Source organism: Dendrobates tinctorius, unplaced genomic scaffold (assembly GCF_039654945.1).
Source record: "Dendrobates tinctorius isolate UK_male_01 unplaced genomic scaffold, ASM3965494v1 ptg000034l, whole genome shotgun sequence".
In the NCBI taxonomy this organism is placed as follows: Eukaryota; Metazoa; Chordata; class Amphibia; order Anura; family Dendrobatidae; genus Dendrobates; species Dendrobates tinctorius.
The window spans coordinates 1,855,145-1,881,257 of NW_027361702.1; the positions used below are offsets into that span (position 1 = coordinate 1,855,145).

General features: G+C 43.9%; 1 protein-coding gene across 4 annotated transcripts in view; it reads right to left on the reverse strand.

Moving 5' to 3' along the window:
- Window positions 1-24,854, reverse strand: part of LOC141087478 (probable E3 ubiquitin-protein ligase MID2) — a 651,404-nt gene extending 626,550 nt beyond the window's left edge. For 3 of the 4 annotated variants that reach the window (XM_073573031.1, XM_073573030.1, XM_073573028.1), the window contains exons 1-2: window positions 24,307-24,854; window positions 9,339-10,048 (exon numbers count right to left, since the gene is read on the reverse strand). In XM_073573031.1, the coding sequence (XP_073429132.1) occupies window positions 9,339-9,998 (660 nt within the window). In that variant the 5' untranslated portion in view covers window positions 9,999-10,048; window positions 24,307-24,854. Of the gene's footprint in view, window positions 1-9,338; window positions 10,049-12,520; window positions 12,782-24,306 lie in introns of all 4 variants that reach the window. The other variant, XM_073573029.1, reaches the window with a different exon arrangement.
- Window positions 24,855-26,113: the final 1,259 nt, after the last annotated feature.

Below are 26,113 nucleotides of genomic sequence, written 5' to 3' on the forward strand. Positions count from 1 at the left end.
ATATCAGGAACACTTTTCTGGGATTCCACAGCAGTGGTAGCTCAAAGGTTCTGCAAAAGCAACCTGCCTCCCGAAAACCAATCCAGCAAAATCTGTGTTCCTAACACCAAATGGCTCTCACTCCCTTCTGAGCCCCAGAGTTTAAGTCCACATGGATGACACTGCTAGAACGGAGAACTGACTTAATATATGGAGTCTGTAAGGGGTCTCTGGAAGCACTAGCTGGGAGCAATGTATTGTACATTAAAGTAGCAAATTGACAATTTTCTATTTGCAAAACCCACTGTGTGCTAGTTTCTGAAAAACACCTGTGCGCGCTGGTACAAATGCACCAAATAAGTTACTGAAATTAGAATAAAATAGGCAGAAGATTACAACATTCCCAGGCTCCAGCACTTTAAAAAATAAGGAATAGAATTTGATGTCTTCCGTATGCAGCATTTCAGGGAATCTGCCTTTTTATCTAAAGTCTGGGATTAATCCCTGAAACATGGCATGCTTGACGACAATTAAAGACTACTCCTTATTCTTTGTCATTTTCTCAAAAAATTGAGTCAATCACCTTGTAAAAGTCTATTGGTGCTGCCATTTTTATTCTGTATCGGTCTAATGCTGAGATCTTTGCATGTATTGCTTTTGAAGTGTAGTATGTGAAATTTCTGTTTGTAGTGCAACCAGGTATTTTCTTCATAGTTTTCTCTGGGGGTGTGAGCTTTCACTCTTTCCTGCCAGCCACTGTTCAGAAGCATCGGAGACTGCTAGACTGCTTGATCCATTGCCGATGTGAGCTAGGGGTGAAAGCGCACACCACCAAAAAAGACTGTAAAGTAAAAATTGGACTGCAAATCAGTTAGAAGAAATTTCATAACCAATATTTGTACCTATTACTTCTTGTTAAAAGAAAGAACAATTGGGGACTGACCATAAATTTATTGGAAAAAATTGATGTTTTCATTTTCATGGCTCAATGCTATAATGTGCTGTGAAACACTTGTGGAGGGTCAAAATGTTCCCTACAACCATAGATGAATTCCATGTGAAGTGTAATTCCCAAAAAATGGGTCATTTTTATGGGTGTTTTCCTGTTCCGGCACCTTAGTCGCTCTACGTATGTGACAAAGTGCCGACAAACTATTTAATCAAGATCTATGCTCCAAAAGCCAGCTAGTGTTCGAACATTCCCTTCTAAGTCCAGCTGTGTCCCCAAACAGTAATGTCTGACAATATATTCGCTATTCCAATACTCAAGAGAAACTATGTTCTAAATTACGGGCTCCTTTTTCTTTCTCTTTTTTGTTTTACATGAATATTTTATTTTTGCTAAATTGAAATGTTTTAAAGAATATAATTTTTCATTTCCATTGTTCAATTTTGTAATAATCCATGAAAAAACTGTGGGGCCAAAGTGCTCACTACATCCTTGATGAATTCCTGAGTGGGTGTAGTTACCACAATTTAACCATAAAAATAGTATAAACCCCCACCGGTGGGACAGCCGCTCTCCTACCGATCAATAAAACTTCATTTTTACTATTATACAATATAACTATTATAATGACAATTATTTACAAATAAGAATCAAATGAAAATGTAGATCTAGTATGTTTGGTGCCCTAATTAATTGCAAAGAAGGTCCCCCAGAATATCGTCCTATAACTGGCTAATGCCTATCTAACAGAGTTTTGACTTTTCTTTCAAAACAAAGAGACGCAGATTAGAATTGTTTTCCCAACATGTTTCACCACTACAGTGGCTTCATCAGAGGATAACGCCTGTGAGCCATATTGCACACTAACAATAGTGTGACTTCATATGCCAAAACATGAAGAGAAATTGTTTTATGAAGAGTGATTTTTTTTCCCTTTCATTCCTTATGAAAAGGAAAAATTTGGGACAAAATCAACATTTTAGTGGGAAAAAGTTACATTTTTTTTAAATTATTTTTTTAAGCAAAATAGAGGGATGCTATTTCTCATTAAAGTATAACCTTTAATTAACAATATTTAAATTGCTATTTCATATAATATACTATGTAACATTAGACAACCATCAACCTAATAAAATGTATTTTACACATCCACTTCTCAATGCAATATTATTCTTTGCTTAAATGAAGGGATAGATTTAGGGTTCCATTCTGGATCAGACTCAATTTGTTGTTGAGGACAGGGAATATGTAATCCGATTATTAAAAAATAATCAAAATATCTCATTTATTATATTTGGAAAATAAACTATGACTATGACTACTCAGTCTACTTACATCTCAATAGAGGGATTACAGGTCATTATTATGTAACATATAAACTTCCCTTTACTTATCATTAGATGATTATTCTTTATTTTATTCATATAATCTCCATATACCAAATTTGTCATCATTTGGATTAATTTCTCTATCACAATCAAAATCCTACATCTCCTTATTTCATCAAGAGCTATTAGTGACTATGCTAGTTTCCTCCTTTATTATTTTTTCATTTGTCTGCCCTTACTACATTGATTAAACAAAGTGAAGAGATAGTGTTCATAATTATTCCTCATCACCCTAAAGTACAATCAAAGTAAGACTATAAATCTCTCTTATATTTTCCTCATTACTCCTAAGTGTTTCGCTGGTATTTGTGATTCATCAGGGAGAGTATTTAGGGGCAGAAGAAAACCAACCATGGTTGGATGTAATTCAATAGGGCCGTTAACATGAGAGGATATTGGTTTATGCAAGCAACGTAACTCATGACTAGCAAACAATGGCAGACAAGTGTTTATACAAGACGAGAATTCTGAATGAAATCATTGAATAATGATCGTTTTGCTCAAAGCAATCACAATTTACCTTATACGATCTTCAAAAAGATGAATAAAATTTTTTTTGATTGCCTACACAATTTTATGCACAATGATTGAGCATTATTGAGCACACCGTTCAGTCGCTCAACCCATTTGCATTACAAAATTATCATGAATGATGAGTCAGTCTCTGAGGAGCAAGTTTGTCCCACTGTGGCTGAGAATGTAGCTGTTATGCCGGCCACTCCCATGCCCTACCCATTACATGTTTCCCTCTACTCCCTCTAGTACCTGGCCATTGCTCTGAGTTGCCTTGTGCTGGTTGTCAGTCATTGGGGGGAAGGGCTGAACTCTGCAGGAATTTTTATCCACTCTGTCCTGCAGAGATTTGTGTCCCTAGCCTATTACCTATAAATATATCAGGCGATTCCACCCTCTACTCCTCACTCAAACATTGGTTCCTTGCCTGCTAGTACCTTGTTCATGTGTATCTTTGTATTCTTTCTCCCGTTATATTATCGACCCGACCTGTTTACTCGCTTTGTTGACATCTCCACTCCTGACTCCAAATTGGAAAAGTGAAAGCATGCTGCCTGCACCGACCTCGCATCATGTGACTTTGCTTCAGTCTTGCCCTCCTGTACCTCGCATTTCCATCTCTGACCCTCCAGTCAGCTGCAGCAGTACTGGGGACTACCCTGGAGTGGTACCTGGAGTGTACAGGCAGCCCAGCCTATCCTCACCATCAGAGACCCTAGTGAATACCAGGTAGACACTTAGTCACACCCTCCGGGGTAAACCAGGCCCTTGACGCAGTGGGTACACACCCACCAGCATTACATTATGTTTGGGTTATGGACCCCACTGATAAATCATGACCTAGAGACCCCAAGTCTAGTGTACAAGTACTGTATGAGGAGGTACACTCACATTGTGAGGGTCACGACCAGCTGATGCTGGCCATCAATGTCATCGCAACCCAGCTGCAGGATCTGTGCACCGCAATGTCCTTCTTGTCTTCTGCTTCTACCTGTCTGGCCAACCCTCCTCTGGATAGTCAGCCTCTCCAAGGAAACCACCTAATGCTCCAGTTTCTGGTGGAACTGCTAAGCTCCAGATTCTAATTCTGTCTCGCGATGATGGAGACCCCAAGGAGAGCTGTGGCTTCATTAATGTTTAAGATCTGCTTCACACTCCATGCTCACCTCTATCCTTTGTATCAGACCGAGATAGTGTTTATGATCTCTCTGCTGTGACTAGCCCTAGGCAAACCCCATTATTTAACGTGGAGGTGTGGAGATCCACAATGTTGGGAGGCTCCTGGTGATGTTCTGTGTGGAATTCGAGGTTCCAGGCCATACCTCCTTAGCTGCTTTGTCCCTGTTGTATCTAAGGCAGAGCACAGATACTGCGGCCCAGTATGCTTTACACTTCTGTACCTTGGCAGCTGAGCTGGCTTGGAACAAAGAAGCCTTGGTTGCGACCTTCTGGCAGGGTCTGTCTGGTTGAATCAAGGAAGAGTTGGCTGGCAGAGATCTACCATCCTCGCTGGATGCCCTTATCCAACCAGCTACTAGGATAGATCTCCACTTCCATGACCAAGCTCAGGATCAAGCTTTGGTGTTTAGTCGTGCCAGCGGACCCCCCAGACTGGCTCCAAACATCCAGTTCCCTCTACTACCACAAATCGCACCCCCTGCAAGTGAGCCGATGCAGGTTGAGTGGGCAAAATTTTCTGTGCAGGAATGACAGCAGAGGTACAGAGAGAACATTAATATGCACTGTGGAGGCAAGGGACATTTTGTTCACCGGTAGCCTGTGTGACCTGAAAACTCTAGCACCTAGGGTTCACAGGAGGAACAACCCTAGGCAAGAGTAATTGCTCTCCAGAGCTACTGACTGAATTTATTTTGACCTGGCAGAAGAGGTTCCTCTCCACTACTGCCCACCTGGATTCCAGCGCCACAGGCAACTTCATTCATCTGGATCTGTTCTATCAACTTATGTTTCATGCTTATCTTTGTATTCTGTCATTGACACAGCCTTTTTATGCGTTTTATATGAGATCCTTTCTGACTCCGGATTTGAAAACTGAAATTGCCTTCCCCGACCTCGAACCGCCTTACTTTGCTTCTGTCTTTCCCTCCTGTACCTCATTCCTGCATCTCTGACCCTCTGGTCAGCTGCTGCAGTCCAAGGGACTGCACTAGAGTGGTACCTGCTGTCTAGTGGTGGCCCAGCCAATCCTCACTATCAGAGCCCTAGTGAAGACTTGGAAGACATTTTGTCATGCCCCTCCAGGGTAAGCCCGGCCAGTGACGCAGTGGGTGCAAACCCACCAGTGGTATAGTAGTGAACTGGAAATCTTGAGTCATGATAGAAACCTTTGCAGAGATGTGAATAGGGCCTGGGGCTGTGAGGTTAACCAGCTTAATTTGGGATCAAGTGGTGGGATAAACTGTTGTACTCATACAAAAGGTAGGATGTAGTGGGGATTTGTGTTTTGGAAAATAGCTATAGAAAGGTCTGCTTGTCTTGTAAGCAATGGCTATGGCCTGAAATAGACTGGACTGGGTGAAGGAGACAGTGGGGCAAGGCCAAGGTGTGAACCCAACCCTACTATAAATGTGTGAGTGAGTGTGGAGTGGGCAGCAAGACAAAGTCTTACAGAGTAAGGTTTTTGAGAGATTTTCTCTGGATACACATTGGAGACCAAGATATCTGTGTGAGACTGTGTGAAGTAACACAGATATGTGGCACAGTCACTGGGAAGGGAACAGAAACCAAGCAATATTGTAACTTTTTAGAATTATCCTTCCAAGGAGTGTAAATGCCAGTAAGACTACTGTGCCACCGAATGTGGCAGCAGCCAAAAGGCTTTGTGTCTTTCAGTGCCCGCGGTTATTTTCAGTAAAGATGAGCTGATGTAATTATATTGGTTTGCAGAACGCATAATCTCCAACAAACATCAACTGGTGTGACGTCATAAAGTGTTACACAGGCCCCCAAGGAGCAATCTGTGCGACTGTACAACCTCCGGCACACAACTCAGCCATGGGTATTGATAAAGGAAAGATGTATATCTTTGTACCGTGTTAGCCAGTAGATAGAAAAATATTCAGGATTGAGAGTCCTCTGTGGTTGATACCTTTTAATGGCTAACTGAAAAGATGGTAACACATTGCAAGCTTTCGAGACTACTCAGGTCTTGTATTAGTATTGTATTAGATTTTGTATTAGTCTAGCCTGATGAAGAGACCTGAGTAGTCTCGAAAGCTTGCAATGTGTTACCATCTTTTCAGTTAGCCATTAAAAGGTATCAACCACTGAGGACTCTCAAGCCTGAATATTTTTCCATGGGTATTGAGCATTAAAGGTAAATTGTGGATTCAGCATGGCTACATCTGCAATCTGGAGCTTAAAAATGTGTGTGACATTAAATTGCTTCAGGCAAACCAAACCTGTTCTGAGAATCACAGACCTGGCACTACATCTATGGAAAATCACAAGTACTTCACAGATCTTAAAGGGGTTTGCCTCATGTTGTCTCTTTTACAAGGAGCAGCATCTACATATCATACACATTTACATGTTTTTTTTATGGAGAAAACTCTTTACTCTTACCTGTCGCTCCTCCATCTCTTCTCTGATAAAGCTTATGTCTACTGCTAGATATCTTGACAGGCACTTATAAGGGTTGCCCACTATTGGACAAACATGGTGTAATCAGTTCAGGTCCCTGATTAAAATACGTTACGGTAATTACCTAAAGACATGGTGAGGCCAGTGTAAAGACTCCTGACGAAGTCCAGTGTAGTGAAACGTGCGACCAGGGGCTTCTGCGCCCCTCTCTCGTGTCTCTGTTCCCAGAGGACTTTATACTAGCCTCACCATGTCTTTAGGTCATTATTTGCTCCTGTTGATGGACTCTACGCACTTTATTCATTACATGTGACCTTTTGTTGTATATTAAGGCATGCTCTGTATGTGACTTTTAGTGATGAGCGAGTATACTTATTGCTTGATTTTTCCCGAGCATGCTCGGGTGTCCTCCGAGGATTTTGGTGTGTTCGGAGATTTAGTTTTCGCCACCTCAGCTGCATGATTTGCGGCTGTTAGCCTGAATACATGTGGGGATTGCCTGTTTCTTAGTGAATTCCCACATGTACTCAGGCTGTTTAGCAGCCGCAAATCATGCAGCTGAGGTGGCGAAAACTAAATCTCCGAACACACCAAAATCCTCGGAGGACACCCGAGCATGCTCGGGAAAACCCGAGCAACAAGTATACTCTCTCATCACTATTGACTTTATTTGCCTGCATTCACACTTGTTACTAATTCTGTACAGCTACATGTCCCATATGGGCTTTTCCAATGTATTTTGTACTTTATGTATGTAACCTGGTATGGATTATAACATGGCGCTTTAGAACCCTGTTCAGACATACTATTGCATCTGTGGGCTCACAGTACCAAGACTTTGATTGTTCCTTACATATTTGTCTGATCAAGTGTGTCTAGTTGAGATTTTCTCATTCAATGTTATCTAGCCAGTCATTTTTCACTATTAATTATATTTGCTGGGAGAACACTTTTTGCGGGGGACTAGTTATGTCTTTCTATCTTTATTTGGATCATAATATTTTTAGTCTTTTAGCAGACTTTTTTCCATTTATATGCACCGATGATTATTTAATAAACTGTTTAATATATTACCTTGATTATTCCCTTCATGTCTTTCCTTAGTTAAAATTCTTTTTACTATAGTGACATTGTTATTATCATCACTTTCATTGAGTATCGACAAACTATTGAAAGAACCAAAAATACATTATCTCGCATATCTTAATGACCACACATCATCTGAATGCCACATTCTGGAAGAGATAGGCGATTCTCACAACTGACAGCACACAATCAATATGAGCACAATAACACATTATACGAGTAGAATGTCAAAATTGTAAAATATAAAAGAAAATGGTCTCATTGGAATAAGAAGTTTCCATCATCTCTGTCCAGCGCTGGAGAGATAAGATATCAACGTCCCTCTTCAGTGACTGGCAGAATAATAGTGTATGCTTTTTATGGATATTTGACAAATGTTTGGTGAATTATATAGAACACCCTATATTTGTTGTTTAATGGGGTGTTCTATTACCATAAACAATAACTGATTACTTTCTTTTTTTTCCTCTTTCCTTTTCCCTTTCTCTCTGTTTTCCCACTATTCCTTCCTCCCCCTTTTTCTTTCCTCCCTTCCGTTCCTCCACTCCTCATTTATATAATCGCCCTTTACTTGTTTTTTTTTCTGATATAATTTGTTTTGATAATTCCTTACTTAATACTGTTAAACCCAATAAAAATGATTTGAATAAGAGATAATTAAAAAAAAAAATACAGAAGTGGTCACTGGTGACGTGTTTCTATTATACTGTTCCTCTACGCCACTCCTGATTTTGGCTACAAATGCTGATGGGAAATACTGACCAATGTGACGTATATGATTACTGCTGTAAGTTCAGGGTCTCAGTGGTCACACACCATGCTGTTGGCTCCTGCATATGCATCTATAGCCCTATAGTGGTTATGTCACTCATCCTTCTCTATGTTCATAAAAAGGAAACCCAGCACATTCTGCTGCACTTTCTTCCACCATCCTGATGGAAAGCACAAAGATACTCAGACGTACTTACATCAATTAGCAGAGAGAAATTAAGGTGGGAAGACCTCCATCATGACAGGAGACTGACAGCTCTCTAATCACTTTTCACCTGCGAAGTGTCCCGTGACCTTCACAGAGATCTCCATGTAGCATGTGATACAAATAAGTGACACATCGCTGGAATCAGGGTTTCTGCCTTTACATCATGCCGCTCTGAGATTAGGTGGCAAAAATCTGATGACAGATTCCCTTTAAGTAATTATGGAGGGAAACAGTAAAAAGACTGCAGCGACATTGAGTGGCTCCGGTTAGAAGCCACAGCATGACCACAGCCTTAAGACTTGCCTAAAAAGACTCCTATTATAAGAAACCACATGATATACGCTAGCTCACAGATCGGTGGGGGTTTAACTTCAGTGTCCAACAGTGATCAGCCAAATAGAGCACCAATACTACTGCTGAATTTCATTGTCTATGAAGTTGAGCGGTAAGGCTTGTCAACTGCCAAGGGAATAAATAGAGCCGAGGTCCGGCATGAGCTCTGCCGCTCTAGTCCACCATGGATAACATTGTTCCATTCTGCCAATCAGTGTGGCGCTCTGTGGTTGCACCTCCATCGATCTATCGGTTATCATAGGAGATACCTTTTCTTCACTGGATAACCACTTCAAAGGGTTTGGCCGACCGAAATAACCATGTAGACTCTAAAGTTAAGCTGCTATTGAATTTAAGGTTTGTGGGTGGTGAGTGAAGGGGTTGAGGGATTCAGAGTAGTTGGCATCACAGATGAGCATGGTGGGCACACCACACAATTGTGGAGCCCACAGACGGCTGCTACAACTTTAATTACCATAATTACTATGTAATGTAGGTCATGTCTTACCTTTAGTTTTTCATACCGATCACTTAATGAAGCCACCTGATGTTCTCTGTGTCTACCAACTAATTTGCATAAGGCACAAATAAGCTGATCGTCAACAGTACAGTACATATTAACCTTCTCATTCTCATGTTCCAGGCAAATAAGTCCACGGAAATGTGCATCTGGCACTGGTTCCACCAGGCGGTGACTGGTAAAAGGTTTCTTGTTAGGGTGGGTTGCACGTAGGCAGCGGTCACAATAGGACACCTCACAAGTGATACATGTCTTCACAGCATCTCTCGGTGGTTCCACCTCGCAGAACTGGCATGGAATCCTTTCTGATGCCATGATCGGGATACTTTTGTAGATTTTGTCTCGATTTTCGTCACCGGGAGAACTTGGCACGCTCAAAGAGGCCTTCTGAAAGCGGTCAATAATGTTTTTTAAAGTCACGTTGCGTTTCAACCCTTCCAAGCCACGATGATTAAGAGCAATGACATATCTGCAGGTTGGACACTGAAAGGCTGGAACAGGTTCCACTATTTCACTGGAAGAATTTCCAGAAACCAGTATACGGTGGGCACAGGTGAAACACAGGCTATGAGCACATGGAAGCAGAAGGGGGTCCTCAAATAGCTCCAGACAAATTGGACAGGTTAGTTCTGACTCCAGTGTTTCCATGTTTGGCTAAACCATTCCAGATTTAGGATATCTTGAGAGTCATTTTTTACCTAAATGAAAGCACATTTTTGGTTTTTAAGAGGATCACATTTTCTGCCAATATCATGCACACTTCTATTAGATATACAGTATAAGATAGTACGCAAAATGCTACAGTGAAAGAATACAATGTACGGCGGAATGATACAAAGACTAAATGTAGATAGTAAATGCAAGGAGTGGCACCTGAAGGTTGATGATGTCTGAACATAGATATTAATGACTAGTCCTTATTGAGAAGTGTACAAATAATGATCCAAGTGCATAATTTAAAAGTAGTTTTCCTACCTGACAACTGAAACCTCTGGTAATCAGTTGTTATTAAGGGTACTTTCACACATCAGTTTTTTCCCGTCAGGCGCGATCCGGCTTTTTTTTTAAAAAAACGGATCCGGCTAAATCTGAAGCCGGATCCGGTTTTTACCCATTGACTTGTATTAGCGCTGGATCGTTCCGCATGGCCTTGCGTTTCGTCCAGTTTTTGCCGGATCCGGCGAAACTTTGTAGTCCGGTGTCTGGAAAAAACGGCAACAGTAATGTTTTCTGTCTCCGGCAAAAAAGCCGGAAACGCTGGATCCGGCAATTCCATTTTTTTGCTACAATTGGAGTCTATGGACGCCGCAGTGCGCCGGATCCGGCAAAAGAAGGATCCGGTGGCCAGATCCGGTTTTTATGTCTGAGCATGCTCAGAAGTTGGCAAACCCCCAGGAAACATATATTATGCCAGTGGGGCCTTTACCCTCAGCCACTAGCATGGAGCCTGCCAAGGAAGCATCCCAAAGGCCATCAAGGCATCAGCCAGCCAGCAGCGGAGGCCGCAAGCAGCAGCAGCTGCTACCAGCAACAGTTGTAGACGGCGGCCAGGATCTAACACCGCCAGCAGCAGCAGACACCGTGCAGCTGAAGTGCTGGATTAAAAACAGGACGAAACGGAAGAAACGGATCCGTTTTTTTTCCGGTTGGCGCCGGATCCGGCACTCCGGCGACACGCTGGATCGCGCCTGACGGGAAAAAAACTGATGTGCGAAAGTACCCTAAAGGGGTATTCGCATGTTATTAAACTGGTGAAGTTAAAGAGCAGACAGCATGAAAATAAGCAAGTTTGCAGTTGCCTTCCTTTTTCTATCTGTTTTCTTTGTTCTGCAATTAGAGCTTTTGTCATTCATAGAGTACAGCTGGTTTCCATGGAGCTCGGCCACTAGTGCCTGCCCAAACACTGGCTTAGTGTGAGCACTAAGTCTAACATTCTAGGAGAAGAGTTAACTACTAACATCCCAGTCAGCTCTCTACAAGTCATTGATTTTTATACAGCAGTTTGTTGCTCACCTCCCCACCTGCTGATATATGCTGCCCGATCAACAGACAGCATGTATCAGACACTGGCTGCATGAGTTCATCCATACATGTTTAACGCTAAAACATTGCAGCATTTCAGAGCAAAACACTTTAAAAGCCGTCAGGGAGAGAGCAGCACAAGAGAGTAGTCAGACAGGCGGATCCCAGACAGCTTCCCTCTGCCTTGAAGTGATAGGTCTCTCACTGCATGTATAGGAAAAGACCTGATAGTCTCTGTCAGCAGGTGGGGATTGGCCACCGATGTCCCGCCTTTATGACTAGTCTCTGGAGCGGATTAATCCTCATTAGCTTTTGAAGTATATTCTGTTGTGAAATGTGTCAGAGTCACACTTACCTGGTTGAGATCACACAGCCAATGCCTGATACTTGCTGCCCGTGGCCACACCGCATGTATCAGCTGTCAAGTTTTCTTCAACATCTCAGAGGATCAATTCAATGAAAGTGACAAATGTGGGGAGGTCCCCAGGATAATGTGAGATCTTGGACCACAACTAACTCACTGAATATGCTAAAATAAAAATCACTGAAAGGGAATCTGTCGCTGATTCCTGGGATATAAATTCTCTGACTGCTGAGCTCTGTATAACACTGCCCACACCACTGATTGGCTGATTTCTGTGTACAATGTGCATAGCTAGAAAGCTGCCAATCAGTGGTCTGGGCGGGGTTACACAGAGCTCATGAATATGGCCGACTACATGGCAGCAGGTTTACTAGTCCTCTACTGTAGTGATAATCTCCTGCTGATAAAACTGTAACTTTATCAAAACTATAGAAAGCAGCCCAGTAAGTAACATATAGCCGGAATCAGGGTCTCTGTCCCTACATTATGCTGCCCACAGAAAAGGTGTCAAAAATCTGGTGACAGATTTTCTTTAAGATTATTGTCAATCTGATCCACATTCAGGTGCTCATGGGATTGTCTATTGCAGGGACCATGTAGAACCGTGACCTCTGGTGAAATCTCAGATATTCACATTCTCCCCTACTTATGACAACTTTTATCTACCTCACCTTATACCAATGAAATGAACCTAAAAATAGGGTGCTTTTTGTAAAATCAACGCCTGTTTCTTTCTACACATGTCTAAAAAGTATACTGTAAAGAGCACAAATCTGCAACTTACACCAGATTTCTGATCCAACAGCAATAGCAAATATGGCCAATTGTCTTTGTCTTGCAAATTGTCTTACAGATGTGATAGGAGACAACAATGTTCTGACTTCAGCATCCGGCGCTGGATTTGGCAGAATGGTTCTCACTAATGCTTTGTAATGAGGTTATATATAAGCCAGAACACGGTGTATCTAAACTGTCAAAGCATCTAAACAAGCTCAGCATAAGGCGTCTGATCCCTGCGCCAAGTATTGCTCCACTGACCACAGATCTGTGTGATGTATTTACACAAAGAGAAGATGAAAAGCTGCACAACAACCAAAGCAAAGTGTAATGCAAAAGTGTAATGCAAAAGTGTAATGCAAAAGTGATGCCATGCAAAGAGGACACGATAGGAGGTGTGGCAGGGCTAAGGGTCGTGTAATCGATGAGAGATATGTGTCTCATAAATGGCTTGTCTCTATAATGTAAGGCAGAAGTAAAGCATACCAGATATTGTTATTGTTTTTGTTTGAAGGACCTGTGGTGAGGTCACAGTCAGGTGACCAGTCAGCTGCTGGGAACGTGGGTGTGGCTACAGCCTTATAATGTGGCCTGCTCCTGAACCAGGGAGCTGTGTGTGGGGAGGACTAAGCCTCCCATGTGTGCTGAGACTCCTGCTCTGAGTCTACAACTACGGACATTGTGTTATTTTGCCTGAGCTAAAAGGCTATTTGTTTGCTGTTACGTTGCCTTGTGCGTTTATGCTGTGAATAAACTGCAAGCACTGTGGAAGAACCTGTCTCACATTTGTCTCCCGCTGCACCTAAGCGAGCCACATCCCCACAATTGGTGGTACACGTGCGGGCAGCGGTCCCAGCAGAGACTTGAGACAGTTGCTGCATGTCCTGGGTGAAGTTTGCAGCGGGGCAACAAGCATTGCCTGGAATCATGGAGGACCTCATGAAACACCTGGTCCAGTCCCAGGCACTGCAGCAGGAAACCAACAAGCTGTTGTTACAGCAGATCCAGCAAAGCCAGCAGGAGCAGCGGCAGCAGTTCCAGCAAAGCCAGCAGGAACAACGGCAGCAGATGCAGCTTCTGGCAACCGCCATCCAGGAGGGCAGGACGAGCGCCCCAACCCCAGGTCGGGCTGATGCCACCGACGTCGAGAAGGCGGTAAGACGCGCATTACAAAAAATGACCCCTGAGGATGATGTGGAGGCCTTCCTGACGGTGTTTGAGAGGGTGGCTGAGAGGGAAAAACTTCAGCCAGAGCGGTGGGCGGAGGTACTGGCCCCTTACCTAACGGGGGAGCCCCAGAAGGCGTACTTTGACCTGACGGTACAAGATGCCAGAGAGTATCCCAAATTAAAAGCGGAAATTCTCGCCCGCTTGGGGGTAACAATGACTACCAGGGCACAGAGAGTGCATCGTTGGGCCTATCACCGGGACAACCCCCCGCGCTTCCAAATGTTTGACCTGTTGCACCTGGTCCAGAAATGGCTGCAGCCAGAGTCGGCTTCCCCTGCACAGATGGTAGAGCGAGTTGTGATGGATCGGTTTGTGCATTCTCTGCCGAGACCTCTACAGACTTGGGTTGCCCAGGGTGATCCCCAAAATGCTGATGAACTGGTTGGGCTGGTCGAGAGATACCAGGGGATGGAAGGTTCCTTGGGGAAGCAGCCCATTCCATATTGGGGGTCCCAGCAGGGGGCGGAGTCACAAAAAGGGGTGGTGCATCCAAGGTCAAAAGGGGCGGGGGAGGCGGTGCCCAAGGTCCCCTCGGGTGTTATTTGCTGGAAGTGTCATGGGCCAGGACATATAGCGGCCCGTTGTCCCCAGACCACCGAGCAGATGGACTGCAGCATGGGACGCCGTAGTTCATACTACGCATATCCAGCTTGCAGTGTGAACTCGCTACCTAACAAGGGGCCACAAGCGTGTCCCGTGAAGGTGAACGGTCGAGCAGTAATGGCGCTTCTGGACTCCGGGAGCTTGGTGACCCTTGTGAGGGCCAGTTTTCCTCTAAACATACTCCCGGGTAAAAAGATTGGTGTTCGGTGCATACATGGCGATGCAAAGGACTACCCTATGGCTAGGGTGAAGATTGAAACGGCGCATGGCACCGAGTCGCATGAAGTTGGCGTTGTTCGAGACTTGTTGCATCCCATAATTATTGGCCGGGATTTCTGTCTGTTTTGGGATCTGTGGGGGATGGGTTCTGAGTGTGCTAGCAAGAGCAGGGAACCAATCCACCCCACTGAGGTATCGCCACCACCAGAGGCAGACGAGTTCCCTTTATGTGTCCTTGTTGGGGATGAAGAGGAAGGGTCCCCTGTACCTGACATCCCGGAGTTAGGGGTGGCCGGGGAGAATTTTGGGACTGCCCAACATAGGGACCCCACACTAAGGGAAGCCTTTAACAATGTCACCGTCATTAATGGGGTTGCACAAGAGCCGGGAGCAGACACAAGGTTTCCCCATTTTATGTTGAGTGGGGAATTGTTGTACCGGGTCACGAAAATAAGGGAGGAGGTGGCAGAGCAGTTAATAGTACCAGGCCCCTATAGACGAAAAGTGTTGGACATGGCCCATTCACACATCTTGGGGGGACACCTGGGGGTGGAAAAAACCCAGGAACGGATTGTACAGAGGTTCTATTGGCCTGGGTGTCACCGGGAAATAGTAAACTATTGCAGGTCCTGCCCGACATGTCAGTTAACTGCCCCCACATCTCATTTTCGGAACCCTCTTGTGCCACTGCCCATTATTGAGGTGCCATTTGAGAGAATTGCCATGGACTTGGTCGGTCCCTTAGTTAAATCAGCTCGGGGCCATCAGTATATATTAGTCATCCTGGACTATGCCACACGCTATCCTGAGGCCATTCCCCTGAGAAACTCCTCTGCGAAGAGTATAGCCCGTGAGCTGGTCCATGTGTTTTCCCGGACGGGTTTGCCGAAGGAGATCCTGACCGACCAGGGGACACCTTTTATGAGCAAGGTGATGAGAGAATTGTGCAGAGTCTTGCAAATTTCCCAGCTGAGGACTTCAGTGTACCATCCACAGTCAGATGGCCTTGTTGAGAGGTTTAACAAGACCCTGAAGAGCATGCTGAGAAAAGTCATAGAGGAAGATGGTAGAGACTGGGATTGTCTCTTACCGTATTTACTGTTTTCTATCCGTGAAGTTCCCCAGGCCTCCACGGGGTTCTCCCCCTTCGAGCTTCTGTACGGCCGGCATCCGCGAGGTCTCCTAGATATAGCCAAGGAAACCTGGGAAGCCGAAGTCACGCCCCACAGAAGCGTCATTGAGCATGTGGCACTGATGCAGCAGAGGGTTGCAAAGGTGATGCCCATTGTTAAAGAACATCTCCGCCAGGCACAAGAGGCTCAGGCCAGGATCTACAACCGGTCAGCCAGAGTGAGGCAGTTCAATCCGGGAGACCGAGTTCTCGTGCTAATCCCGACAGTGGAAAGTAAGTTCTTGGCCAAGTGGCAAGGGCCATATGAGGTGGTGGAGAAACTGGGAGACGTAAACTACAAGATCCACCAACCCGGAAGACGGAAGCCATACCAGGTTTACCATGTTAACCTTATCAAGCCGTGGCAAGATAGAGAGCCAGCGGTAACTCCGTGCTTGCTGGGCAACCTAGAAGGGGAGGTTGGAGCCGTTACCATAGCGGAGACTCTATCGAAGGCCCAGAAGCAGCAGTGCCGGGAGTTACTCCAGAAAAACCGGGACCTGTTCTCAGAGTTGCCGGGGTGCACGAAGGTGGTGGAGCACGAAATTCTGACCGAGCCACATGTGCGGGTGAACGTGAAACCATATCGTATTCCTGAGGCCCGGCGAGAGGTAATCTCCAAGGAGGTGCAGCGTATGTTGAAGCTCGGGGTCATTGAGGAATCCAAGAGCGGCTGGTCGAGCCCGATTGTCCTGGTCCCAAAACCTGATGGTGAATGGAGGTTCTGCAACGACTACCGGAAGCTGAATGAGGTCTCCAAGTTCGACGCTTATCCCATGCCACGCGTTGATGAGCTCATCGAGAGACTTGGACCTGCCAGGTACATAACCACTTTGGATCTGACCAAGGGATATTGGCAGATCCCCATGGCACAGGAAGCCAAGGAGAAGACGGCATTCTCCACACCAGACGGTTGCTTCCAGTATGTCCGGATGCCGTTTGGCCTACAGGGAGCTCCAGCAACCTTCCAGAGGGCGATGGATAGAATCCTTGCACCTCATAAGCTATACGCTGCTGCATACCTGGATGATATCGTCATCTTTACCCCGGACTGGGAGACTCACCTGAAAAAGGTCCAAGCAGTGTTTGACGCTCTAAGAGAGGCAGGGTTTACAATAAACCCGAAGAAGTGTGCCTTGGGGAGAGAAGAAGCCAAGTACCTCGGATATGTAGTGGGGCGTGGCGAGATCAAACCCCAAATCAATAAAGTGGAGGCAATTCAAACATGGCCGAGACCTCTGTCAAAGAAGCAAGTTAAAGCCTTCCTGGGGATTGTGGGATATTACAGGAGGTTTATCCCAAACTTCGCCACAATGGCTGCACCTCTAACTGATCTGCTTAAAGGGACAAAGTCAGTGATGGTCAGCTGGTCCGAAGAAGCAGAGTCAGCCTTCCAAGAAATGAAGGGAGCGCTTTGTAAGCAACCCGTTTTGGTGGCCCCAGACTTTAAACGTGAATTTGTCCTCCAGACAGATGCCTCAGATGTCGGGGTAGGAGCTGTCCTTTCCCAAGAGATACGTGGGGAAGAGCATCCTGTTCTCTACTTGAGTAGGAAGTTGACTTCTTGTGAGAGAAATTACTCAGTTGTAGAGAAGGAGTGTTTGGCCATAAAATGGGCAGTGGACACATTACGGTACTACCTGGTGGGACGGAAGTTTAGGTTAATATCCGACCATGCCCCACTCAGGTGGATGAGGGAAACCAAGGGCAAGAATGCTAGGGTCACCCGCTGGTTCTTAGCCCTACAAGACTTCAGCTTCCATGTAGAGCATAGGGCCGGGAAGCTACATGGGAATGCCGATGCCCTCTCCAGAATCCCTTGCCTGGTAGGTGAAAGTGCCAAGCCCCACGGCTTTAGGCAGAGGGGGGAGGTATGTGGCAGGGCTAAGGGTCGTGTAATCGATGGGAGATATGTGTCTCATAAATGGCTTGTCTCTATAATGTAAGGCAGAAGTAAAGCATAACAGATATTGTTATTGTTTTTGTTTGAAGGACCTGTGGTGAGGTCACAGTCAGGTGACCAGTCAGCTGCTGGGAACGTGGGTGTGGCTACAGCCTTATAATGTGGCCTGCTCCTGAACCAAGGAGTTGTGTGTGGGGAGGACTAAGCCTCCCATGTGTGCTGAGACTCCTGCTCTGAGTCTACAACTACGGACATTGTGTTATTTTGCCTGAGCTAAAAGGCTATTTGTTTGCTGTTACGTTGCCTTGTGCGTTTATGCTGTGAATAAACTGCAAGCACTGTGGAAGAACCTGTCTCAGGCTGGTTTCACATTTGCGTTTTTTAGCGCTGGAAAAAAACGCTAACCTGCGCATGCGTTTTTTCCCCTATATTTAACATGGGTGCGCATACCTGCGCGCTTGTAAGCGCATGTATGCGATTTTCATGCGCTGCGTTTTTTTGGGGTGTGCGATTGGATTTTCCAGACGCAGCATGTTGCATTTTTTGGCCCTGCAAAAAAGCGCATGCGCACATATGTGCACGTTTTGTGCTAAAAATGGCCATTATAGCCTATGGATGCGCATATGTGCGCACTGGCATGCTCATGTAAGCGTTTTTTTGCATATGCGTTTTTTTTTTTTAACCATGGAATTTAGGGGTTTGGGTTGGAGTTAGGGTTAGTTAAGGGGGTTTAGGGTTAGGGTTAGGGTCAGGGTTAGGGTTGGGTTTTGGGTCAGGGTTAGGGTTAAGTATGGTTTGGTTAAGGGTTAGGGTCAGGGTTAGGGTCAGGATTAGGGTTAAGTATGGTTTTGTTAAGGGTTAGGGTCAGGGTTAGGGTTAGGGTTAGGGTTAGGGTCAGGGTTAGGGTTAGGGTTAGGGTCAGGGTTAGGGTTAGGGTCAGGGTTAGGGTTAAGTATGGTTTTGTTAAGGATTAGGGTCAGGGTTAGGGTCAGGATTAGGGTTAAGTATGGTTTGGTTAAGGGTTAGGGTCAGGGTTAGGGTTAGGGTTAGGGTTAGGGTCAGGGTTAGGGTTAGGGTCAGGGTTAGGGTTAGGGTCAGGGTTAGGGTTAAGTATGGTTTTGTTAAGGGTTAGGGTCAGGGTTAGGGTCAGGATTAGGGTTAAGTATGGTTTTGTTAAGGGTTAGGGTCAGGGTTAGGGTTAGGGTTAGGGTTAGGGTCAGGGTTAGGGTCAGGATTAGGGTTAAGTATGGTTTGGTTAAGGGTTAGGGTCAGGGTTAGGGTTAGGGTTAGGGTTAGGGTCAGGGTTAGGGTTAAGTATGGTTTTGTTAAGGGTTAGGGTCAGGGTTAGGGTTAGGGTTAGGGTCAGGGTTAGGGTTAGGGTCAGGGTTAGGGTTAGGGTTAGGGTCAGGGTTAGGGTTAGGGTCAGGGTTAGGGTTAGTTAGGGTTTAGGGTTTGGGTTAGGGTTAAGTATGATTTGGTTAAGGGTTAGGGTCAGGGTTAGGGTTAGGGTTAGGGTCAGGGTTAGGGTTAGGGTCAGGGTTAGGGTTAGTAAAGTCATGGTTTGGGTAGTGTGAGGGGCCACCTAAAAATGTTGGAAAAAAACGCAAACGCGGTAAAAACGCACTAAAAACGCATACAAACGCTTAAAAACGCTGCGTTTTTTTCATGCATGCTCATAAAAATGCTTGAAAAAAACGCAGCAGTTGTATGCTTTTGTATGCGTTTTTTCAATGCGTTTTTTTGCGGGAAAAACGCGCTGCAAAAAAAAGCAAGTGTGAAACTAGCCTCACATTTGTCTCCCGCTGCACCTAAGCGAGCCACATCCCCACAGAGGATACATGCTCCGAGTCAGTACACACAAGTTACTCCATGTTCTGGGAATACAGTGGGCACGGAAAGTATTCAGACCCCTGTACATTTTTCGCTCTTTGTTTCATTGCAGCCATTTGGAAAATTCAAAAAAGTTCATTTTTTTTCTCATTAATGTACACTCTGCACCTCATCTTGACTGAAAAAAAAACAGAAATGTAGAAATTTTTGCACATGTATTAAAAAAGAAAAACCCAAATATCACATGGTGATAAGTATTCAGACCCTTTGCTCAGACCCTCAGATTTATGTCACATGATGTCCATTTCCTTGTGATCCTCCTTGAGATGGTTCTACTCCTTCATTGGAGTCCAGCTGTGTTTAATTAAACTGATAGAACTTGATTTGTAAAGGCACACACCTGTCTATATAAGACCTCACGGATCACAGCGCATGTCAGACCAAATGAGAATCATGAGGTCAAAGGAACTGGCCAAGGAGCTCAGAGACAGAATTGTGGCAAGGAACAGATCTGGCCAAGGTTATAAAAGAATTTCTGCAGTACTCAAGGTTCTTAAGAGCACAGTGTCCTCCATAATCCTTAAATGGAAGAAGTTTCGGACCACCAGAAGTCTTCCTAGACGTGGCCGTCCAGCCAAACTGAGCAATCGTGTGAGAAGAGTCTTGGTGAGAGAGGTAAAGAAAAACCCTAAGATCACTGTGGCGGAGCTCCAGAGATGCAGTAGGGAGATAGGAGAAAGTTCCACAAAGTCAAATATCACTGCAGCCCTCCACCACTTGGGCTTTTATGGCAGATTGGCCCGATGGAAGGCTCTCCTCAGTGCCAGACATGTGAAAGCCCGCATACAGTTTGCTAAAAAACACATGAAGGACTCCCAGACTTTGAGACATAAGATTCTCTGGTCTGATGAGATGAAGATAGACCTTTTTGGTGATAATTCTAAGCGGTATGTGTGGAGAAAACCAGGAACTACTCATCACCTGCCGAATACAATCCCAACAGTGAAACATGGTGGTGGCTGCATCATGCGATGGGGGTGTTTTTCAGCTGCAGGGACAGGATGACTGGTTGCCATTAAAGGAAACATGAATGCGGCCAAGTACATTGAAATCCTGGATGAAAACCTCTTCCATAGTGCTCTGGACCTCAGACTTGGCTGGGTTCACATTCCAACAAGACAATGACCCTAAGCACACAGCTAAAATAACAAAGGCGTGGCTTCAGAACAACTCTGTGACCATTCTTGACTGGCCCAGCCAGAGCCCTGACCTAAACCCAATTGAGCATCTCTGGAGAGACCTGAAAATGGCTGTCCACCAACGTTCACCATCCATCCTGAAGGAACTGGAGAGGATCAGCAAGGAAGAATGGAAGAGGATCCCCAAATCCAGATGTGAAAAACTTGTTGCATCATTCCCAAGAAGACTCATGGTTGTACTAGCTCAAAAGGGTGCTTCTACTCAATACTGAACAAAGTGTCTGAATACTTATGACCATGTGATATTTCAGCTTTTCTTTTTTAATAAATTGGCAAAAATTTCTACATTTCTGTTTTTTTTTCAGTCAAGATGAGGTGCAGTGTGTACATTAGTGAGAAAAAAATGAACTTTTTTGAATTTACCAAATGGCTGCAATGAAACAGAGTGAAAAATTTAAAGGGGTCTTTCCGTACCCACTGTACATACAAGGCTGTGCTGTGTGTGTCTGGACATCAGAACTGACTGAGATACAATCCATATCAGCCACAACTTATAGTGTTGGGTTGTGTACAATGTGCAGAATATCTTCATGCAGCGAAGCACAGCGCAGAAAACAGTATTAGGGCTCATACTCACTTGTGAGAGACTCGCACAATTCTCGTGTGAGTCTCTCGCATGAAAACCTGGCACTGCCACCGGCACTGGGACCGGAGCGTCGGCTGCATAGAAATACATGTAGCCCCATGCTTCGGTCCGAATGCCGGCGGCAGTGCCGGGTTTTCATGCGAGAGACTCACACGAGAATTGTGCGAGTCTCTCACAAGTGAGTATGAGCCCTAAATCTGTAGCTTTCACCCAGCCGGTGAATGAGAATGTGGCCCGGGCAAGGTAATGTGGTATACAGAGGCGTGGGGAAGGCGAATAGTGACTACAAGGGTAATGGACCATGACTGCCATACTGGTATTGATTAGTGGGAGATAGAGACTGATACACAGATATGGAATTAAATAGTATATTCTGAGATAAAAAGATAGACACAAGGGCGGACAGAAAACTGGTGAAACCTATGCAGCCAGGCAGGGGCCAAAGAAGTGAGGGGGGCATGTAAATAGATAGATAGATAGATAGATGATAGATAGATGATAGATAATAGATAGATAGATAGATAGATGATAGATAGATAGATAGATAGATAGATAGATAGATAGATAGATGATAGAAAGATAATAGATAGATGATAGATAATAGATACAAAAATAATAGACTGAAACTAGATAGATAGATAATAGATAAATAGATAATAGATAGATAATAGATAGATAATAGATTATATACATATATATAGATAGATAGAAGATAGATAGATAGATATGGGATATATAGATAATAGATAGATAGATAGATAGATAGATAATAGCTAGATAGATATAGATAGATAGATAGATAGATAGATAGATAGATAGATGATAGATAGATAGATAGATGATAGAAAATTTTAGATAGATGATAGATAATAGATACAAAAATAATAGACTGAAACTAGATAGATAGATAATAGATAAATAGATAATAGATAGATAATAGATAGATAATAGATTATATACATATATATAGATAGATAGAAGATATATAGATAGATATGGGATATATAGATAATAGATAGATAGATAATAGATAGATAGATGATAGATAGATAGATAGATAGATAGATATGGGATATATAGATAATAGATAGATAGATAGATAATAGCTAGATAGATATAGATAGATAGATAGATAATAGATAGATAGATAGATATGGGATAGATAGATAGATAGATAGATAGATAGATAGATATGGGATAGATAGATAGATAGATATGGGATAGATAGATAGATAGATAATAGATAGATAGATAGATAGATAGTAGAAAAAAAATGGAACAGCACATGCAATCAAGTAGGTGCACAGGCCTACCAGCAACTATATAATATACTTGCCAAATATACAGCAATAAAAAATGGGAAGCAGCACTCCAAGTTTAGCAAAAAATATAAGAGTGGACTTTATTAGGCCCACATGGCGTGGTGCAATGTTTGCTTGAAAAATGTTTTTGAAGCTGAAACGTTGCACCACGCCATGGGGGCCTAATAAAGTCCACTCTTATATTTTTTGCTAAACTTGGAGTGCTGCTTCCCATTTTTTATTCCTAGATAGATAATAGATAGATGATAGATAGATAGATAATATATAGATGAATAGATAAATAGATAGATAATAGATAGATAGATAGATAGATGATAGATATATAAATAGATAGATAAATAGATATATAGAAAATTTTAGAAAGATGATAGATACATAAATAATAGATTGAAAAAGGATAGATAGATAGATAGATAGATATTAGATAGATATTAGATAGATAACAGATAAATAGATAGATAATAGCTAGATAATAGATTGATTAGGATCAAGTTAGAAATATTTGGACAGTGACACAAGTTTTGCCATTTTAGCCGTTTACCAAAACATATTTCAGATCCAGATATATAATAAATATGGGCTTAATGTGCTGACTCTCAGATTTAATATGAAGGTATTCACATCCTAATTGGAGGAAGGAATTAAGAATTACAGCGCTTTAATATGTCGCTGCCTATTCTTAAAGAGAACAAAAGTAGCGTATTTGGACAATGAGGTCACAAGCTCTTTACTGGGTGGCATGTGCTATTCCCTTGTTAATCCATCACTCAATAGGTAGAAGGTCTGGAGCTGATTCCAGGTGTGGTATTTGTGTGGCGCCCCTGCGGTCTCAGTCGCCACAGGGTACTGCACTTCATCCAGAGGTGTGGTACTCTGCTCTCAGGTAAGGAAGGGGCATAGCCAGGACTCACACACCAGAATCCAACACTAGTCCTCATCTGGCCAGGGGGGAGTTAAGTAGAGGGTGTGGGTGGAGAAAGTAGAGAAGGGGCAGAGCTTAAGGGAGTGACAGGAGTTAGTGCTGAGGTAAAGAGTTAAATCTTGCCAAATCAGACAAGGAGATTTTCTGGATTTGTTTTCTCATTTTGACTCTCATAGTTGTGCTCTACCTATGATGTCAATTACAGGCCTCTCATCTTTTTAAGTGGGAGAACTTGCACATTTGGTGGCTGACTAAATACTTTTCCCCCCACTGTATATAGATAGATAATAGAGAATAGATAAATAATGGATAATAGATAGATAGATAGATAATAGATAGATAGATAAATAGATAGATAGATAATAGATAGATACATAATAGATACATAATAGATAGATAACAGATAAATAAATAATACATAGATAGATAATAGATAATAGATAGATGATAGATAGATAATTGATAGATAATAGATAGATAATAGATAGATGATAGATAATAGATAGATGATAGATAGATAATTGATAGATAGATGGATAATAGATAGATGGATAAATAGATAGATAACAGATTATAGATACATAGATAATAGATAGATGGATAGATAGATAGATAATAGATAGATGATAGATAATAGATGATAGATAGATAGATAATAGATAGATGATAGATAATAGATGATAGATAGATAAATAATAATAGCTAGATAGATAACAGGGGTAGGTGGCTGTATACAGCTATACATTACCCGTAACTTTCCCAGGGGGCCATACTGGCTCCGGCATCACTCGGAATGAGGGCAGGGGGCTCCGGCTGCCGATGTGCCAGGTGCAGGGTGCAGTGTGGACAGTGGATGATGAGAGGAGTAGTCAGTGGAGACCATCAGTCACTAGTTAGTATGCTGCTGCTGCTCCTGACGTGATCCTTGAGCAGGTGGCAAGCTTCGCCCAGAAATGGCTAGCTCAGCCTCTGTGTAGCCACACTGCACAAACACAGGACGCAGGGAGCAGATCCACTAGAGGGCATCCAGCCCTACACACAGCTGCAGCTCCGGCTCAGTGTCCTCCTGTAGATTGCATACCATCAGCCCTGCTGAGACAGAAGGGTGAGGGTCCCTGCCAGGGAGAGGTCCTCCTGCCACCACACAGTTAGATGCACAGTGTGGCTAGAGCAGGTTGTGCTGGATGATCCCATGTGTTCCCAGAGCTGCTGGCTTCGGTGTCTGAGCCGGGGAGGGGTGACATTCAGAGTAACAGTCAGTGCAGTTACTTCCAGTATTGATCCATCTTCACTCCCACTCCCTGGCACATAGTAAAGTAAGCCAGAACACAGGACAGCTGCTCATACAAGGGGAGAGGGCGCCCCCTGCCCCAGCACACCAGTACTGCAGCGTCCTCCCATCTGCTTTATACACCACAGTCAGGAAACATTTTATTCCAGACATTTGACCAGAAAGATAAAATTGCTTTTGCCTCTGAGATTTCAATAATTTGATTTTGAACCGGAATATAGAATAACACACAAGTAACAAAAGCTGGAAATTTACAACTAACAGGACCTAGATGAAAATACAGAACGCTGCCCAATCCATAACATGGAGGCCCAATTGGCGAAGATATTCCCTTTTACTAGGATTCCTAATATTGTTGGCCCCTCTTATGATTTGCTTTTTTTTAATCCTGGACATTAGAAATTGTGTAGCATTATATAATGCAGGAGAGTCATCCTCTGAGGCTTCTGGACATGGGCACCATCATAGTTTCTTGGGGCACTTACTTTTTTCCATCTATACCCTTGACCTAGGACAACTCATAAAGTCCCATGGCTTCCAGTACCACCAGTATGCAGACAACACTGTTATGATTGGGTCACCGAGGAGGAGAGCAAGACCAAGCTAAGCCACAGAAAACCAGAGAGGTTGGTAACTAAGCGGATTGCAGACCCCTAATCCTATCCACACAACTAGCAGTAGCCGTGCAGCGAATCTACAATGATCCTAGACGCCTTGACCACAGCCGGAGAGCTAAATAAGCCTAAAGCAAGAAAGGGGAAATCTAAACTGCCCGAGAGCAGACCCCAAAGGAACAGATAGCCCCCAAACATATATTGTCGGTGAGACAAGATGAAAACACAAACGCAGGTAGGAAAATAGACTGAGCAAACGATGGGGCCCACACTAACTAGACAGGACAGGAAAGGAAAGACACTGTCTGCAATTGTAGAGGTGAGGGCCGAGCTGGGGGGGTGGTCCCTCTTCTTACCGCGCAGAGACGAAACAGAGACAAGATGGAGGCAAGTTCAGGGTGCAACAGGTCCAAGCTTTATTCTCTGGCCGTCCACTTGACAGCCTCCACAGTATACCGCACTCCAAAGCAATACACTTTACTTTGCTTTCCTTGTCGGCCCTCCGTTTCCAGAGCCGCTTCTCTCACCGTACTTTATACTAAGGACGTGTCTGCACACACCGTCCCCTCCTCACTCGTCGACGCTCCTGACAGGTCCGTCACTGTGGCCGCCTTAGGCCCGTAAACCAGCAGCGCTTCCACTGATCAGTC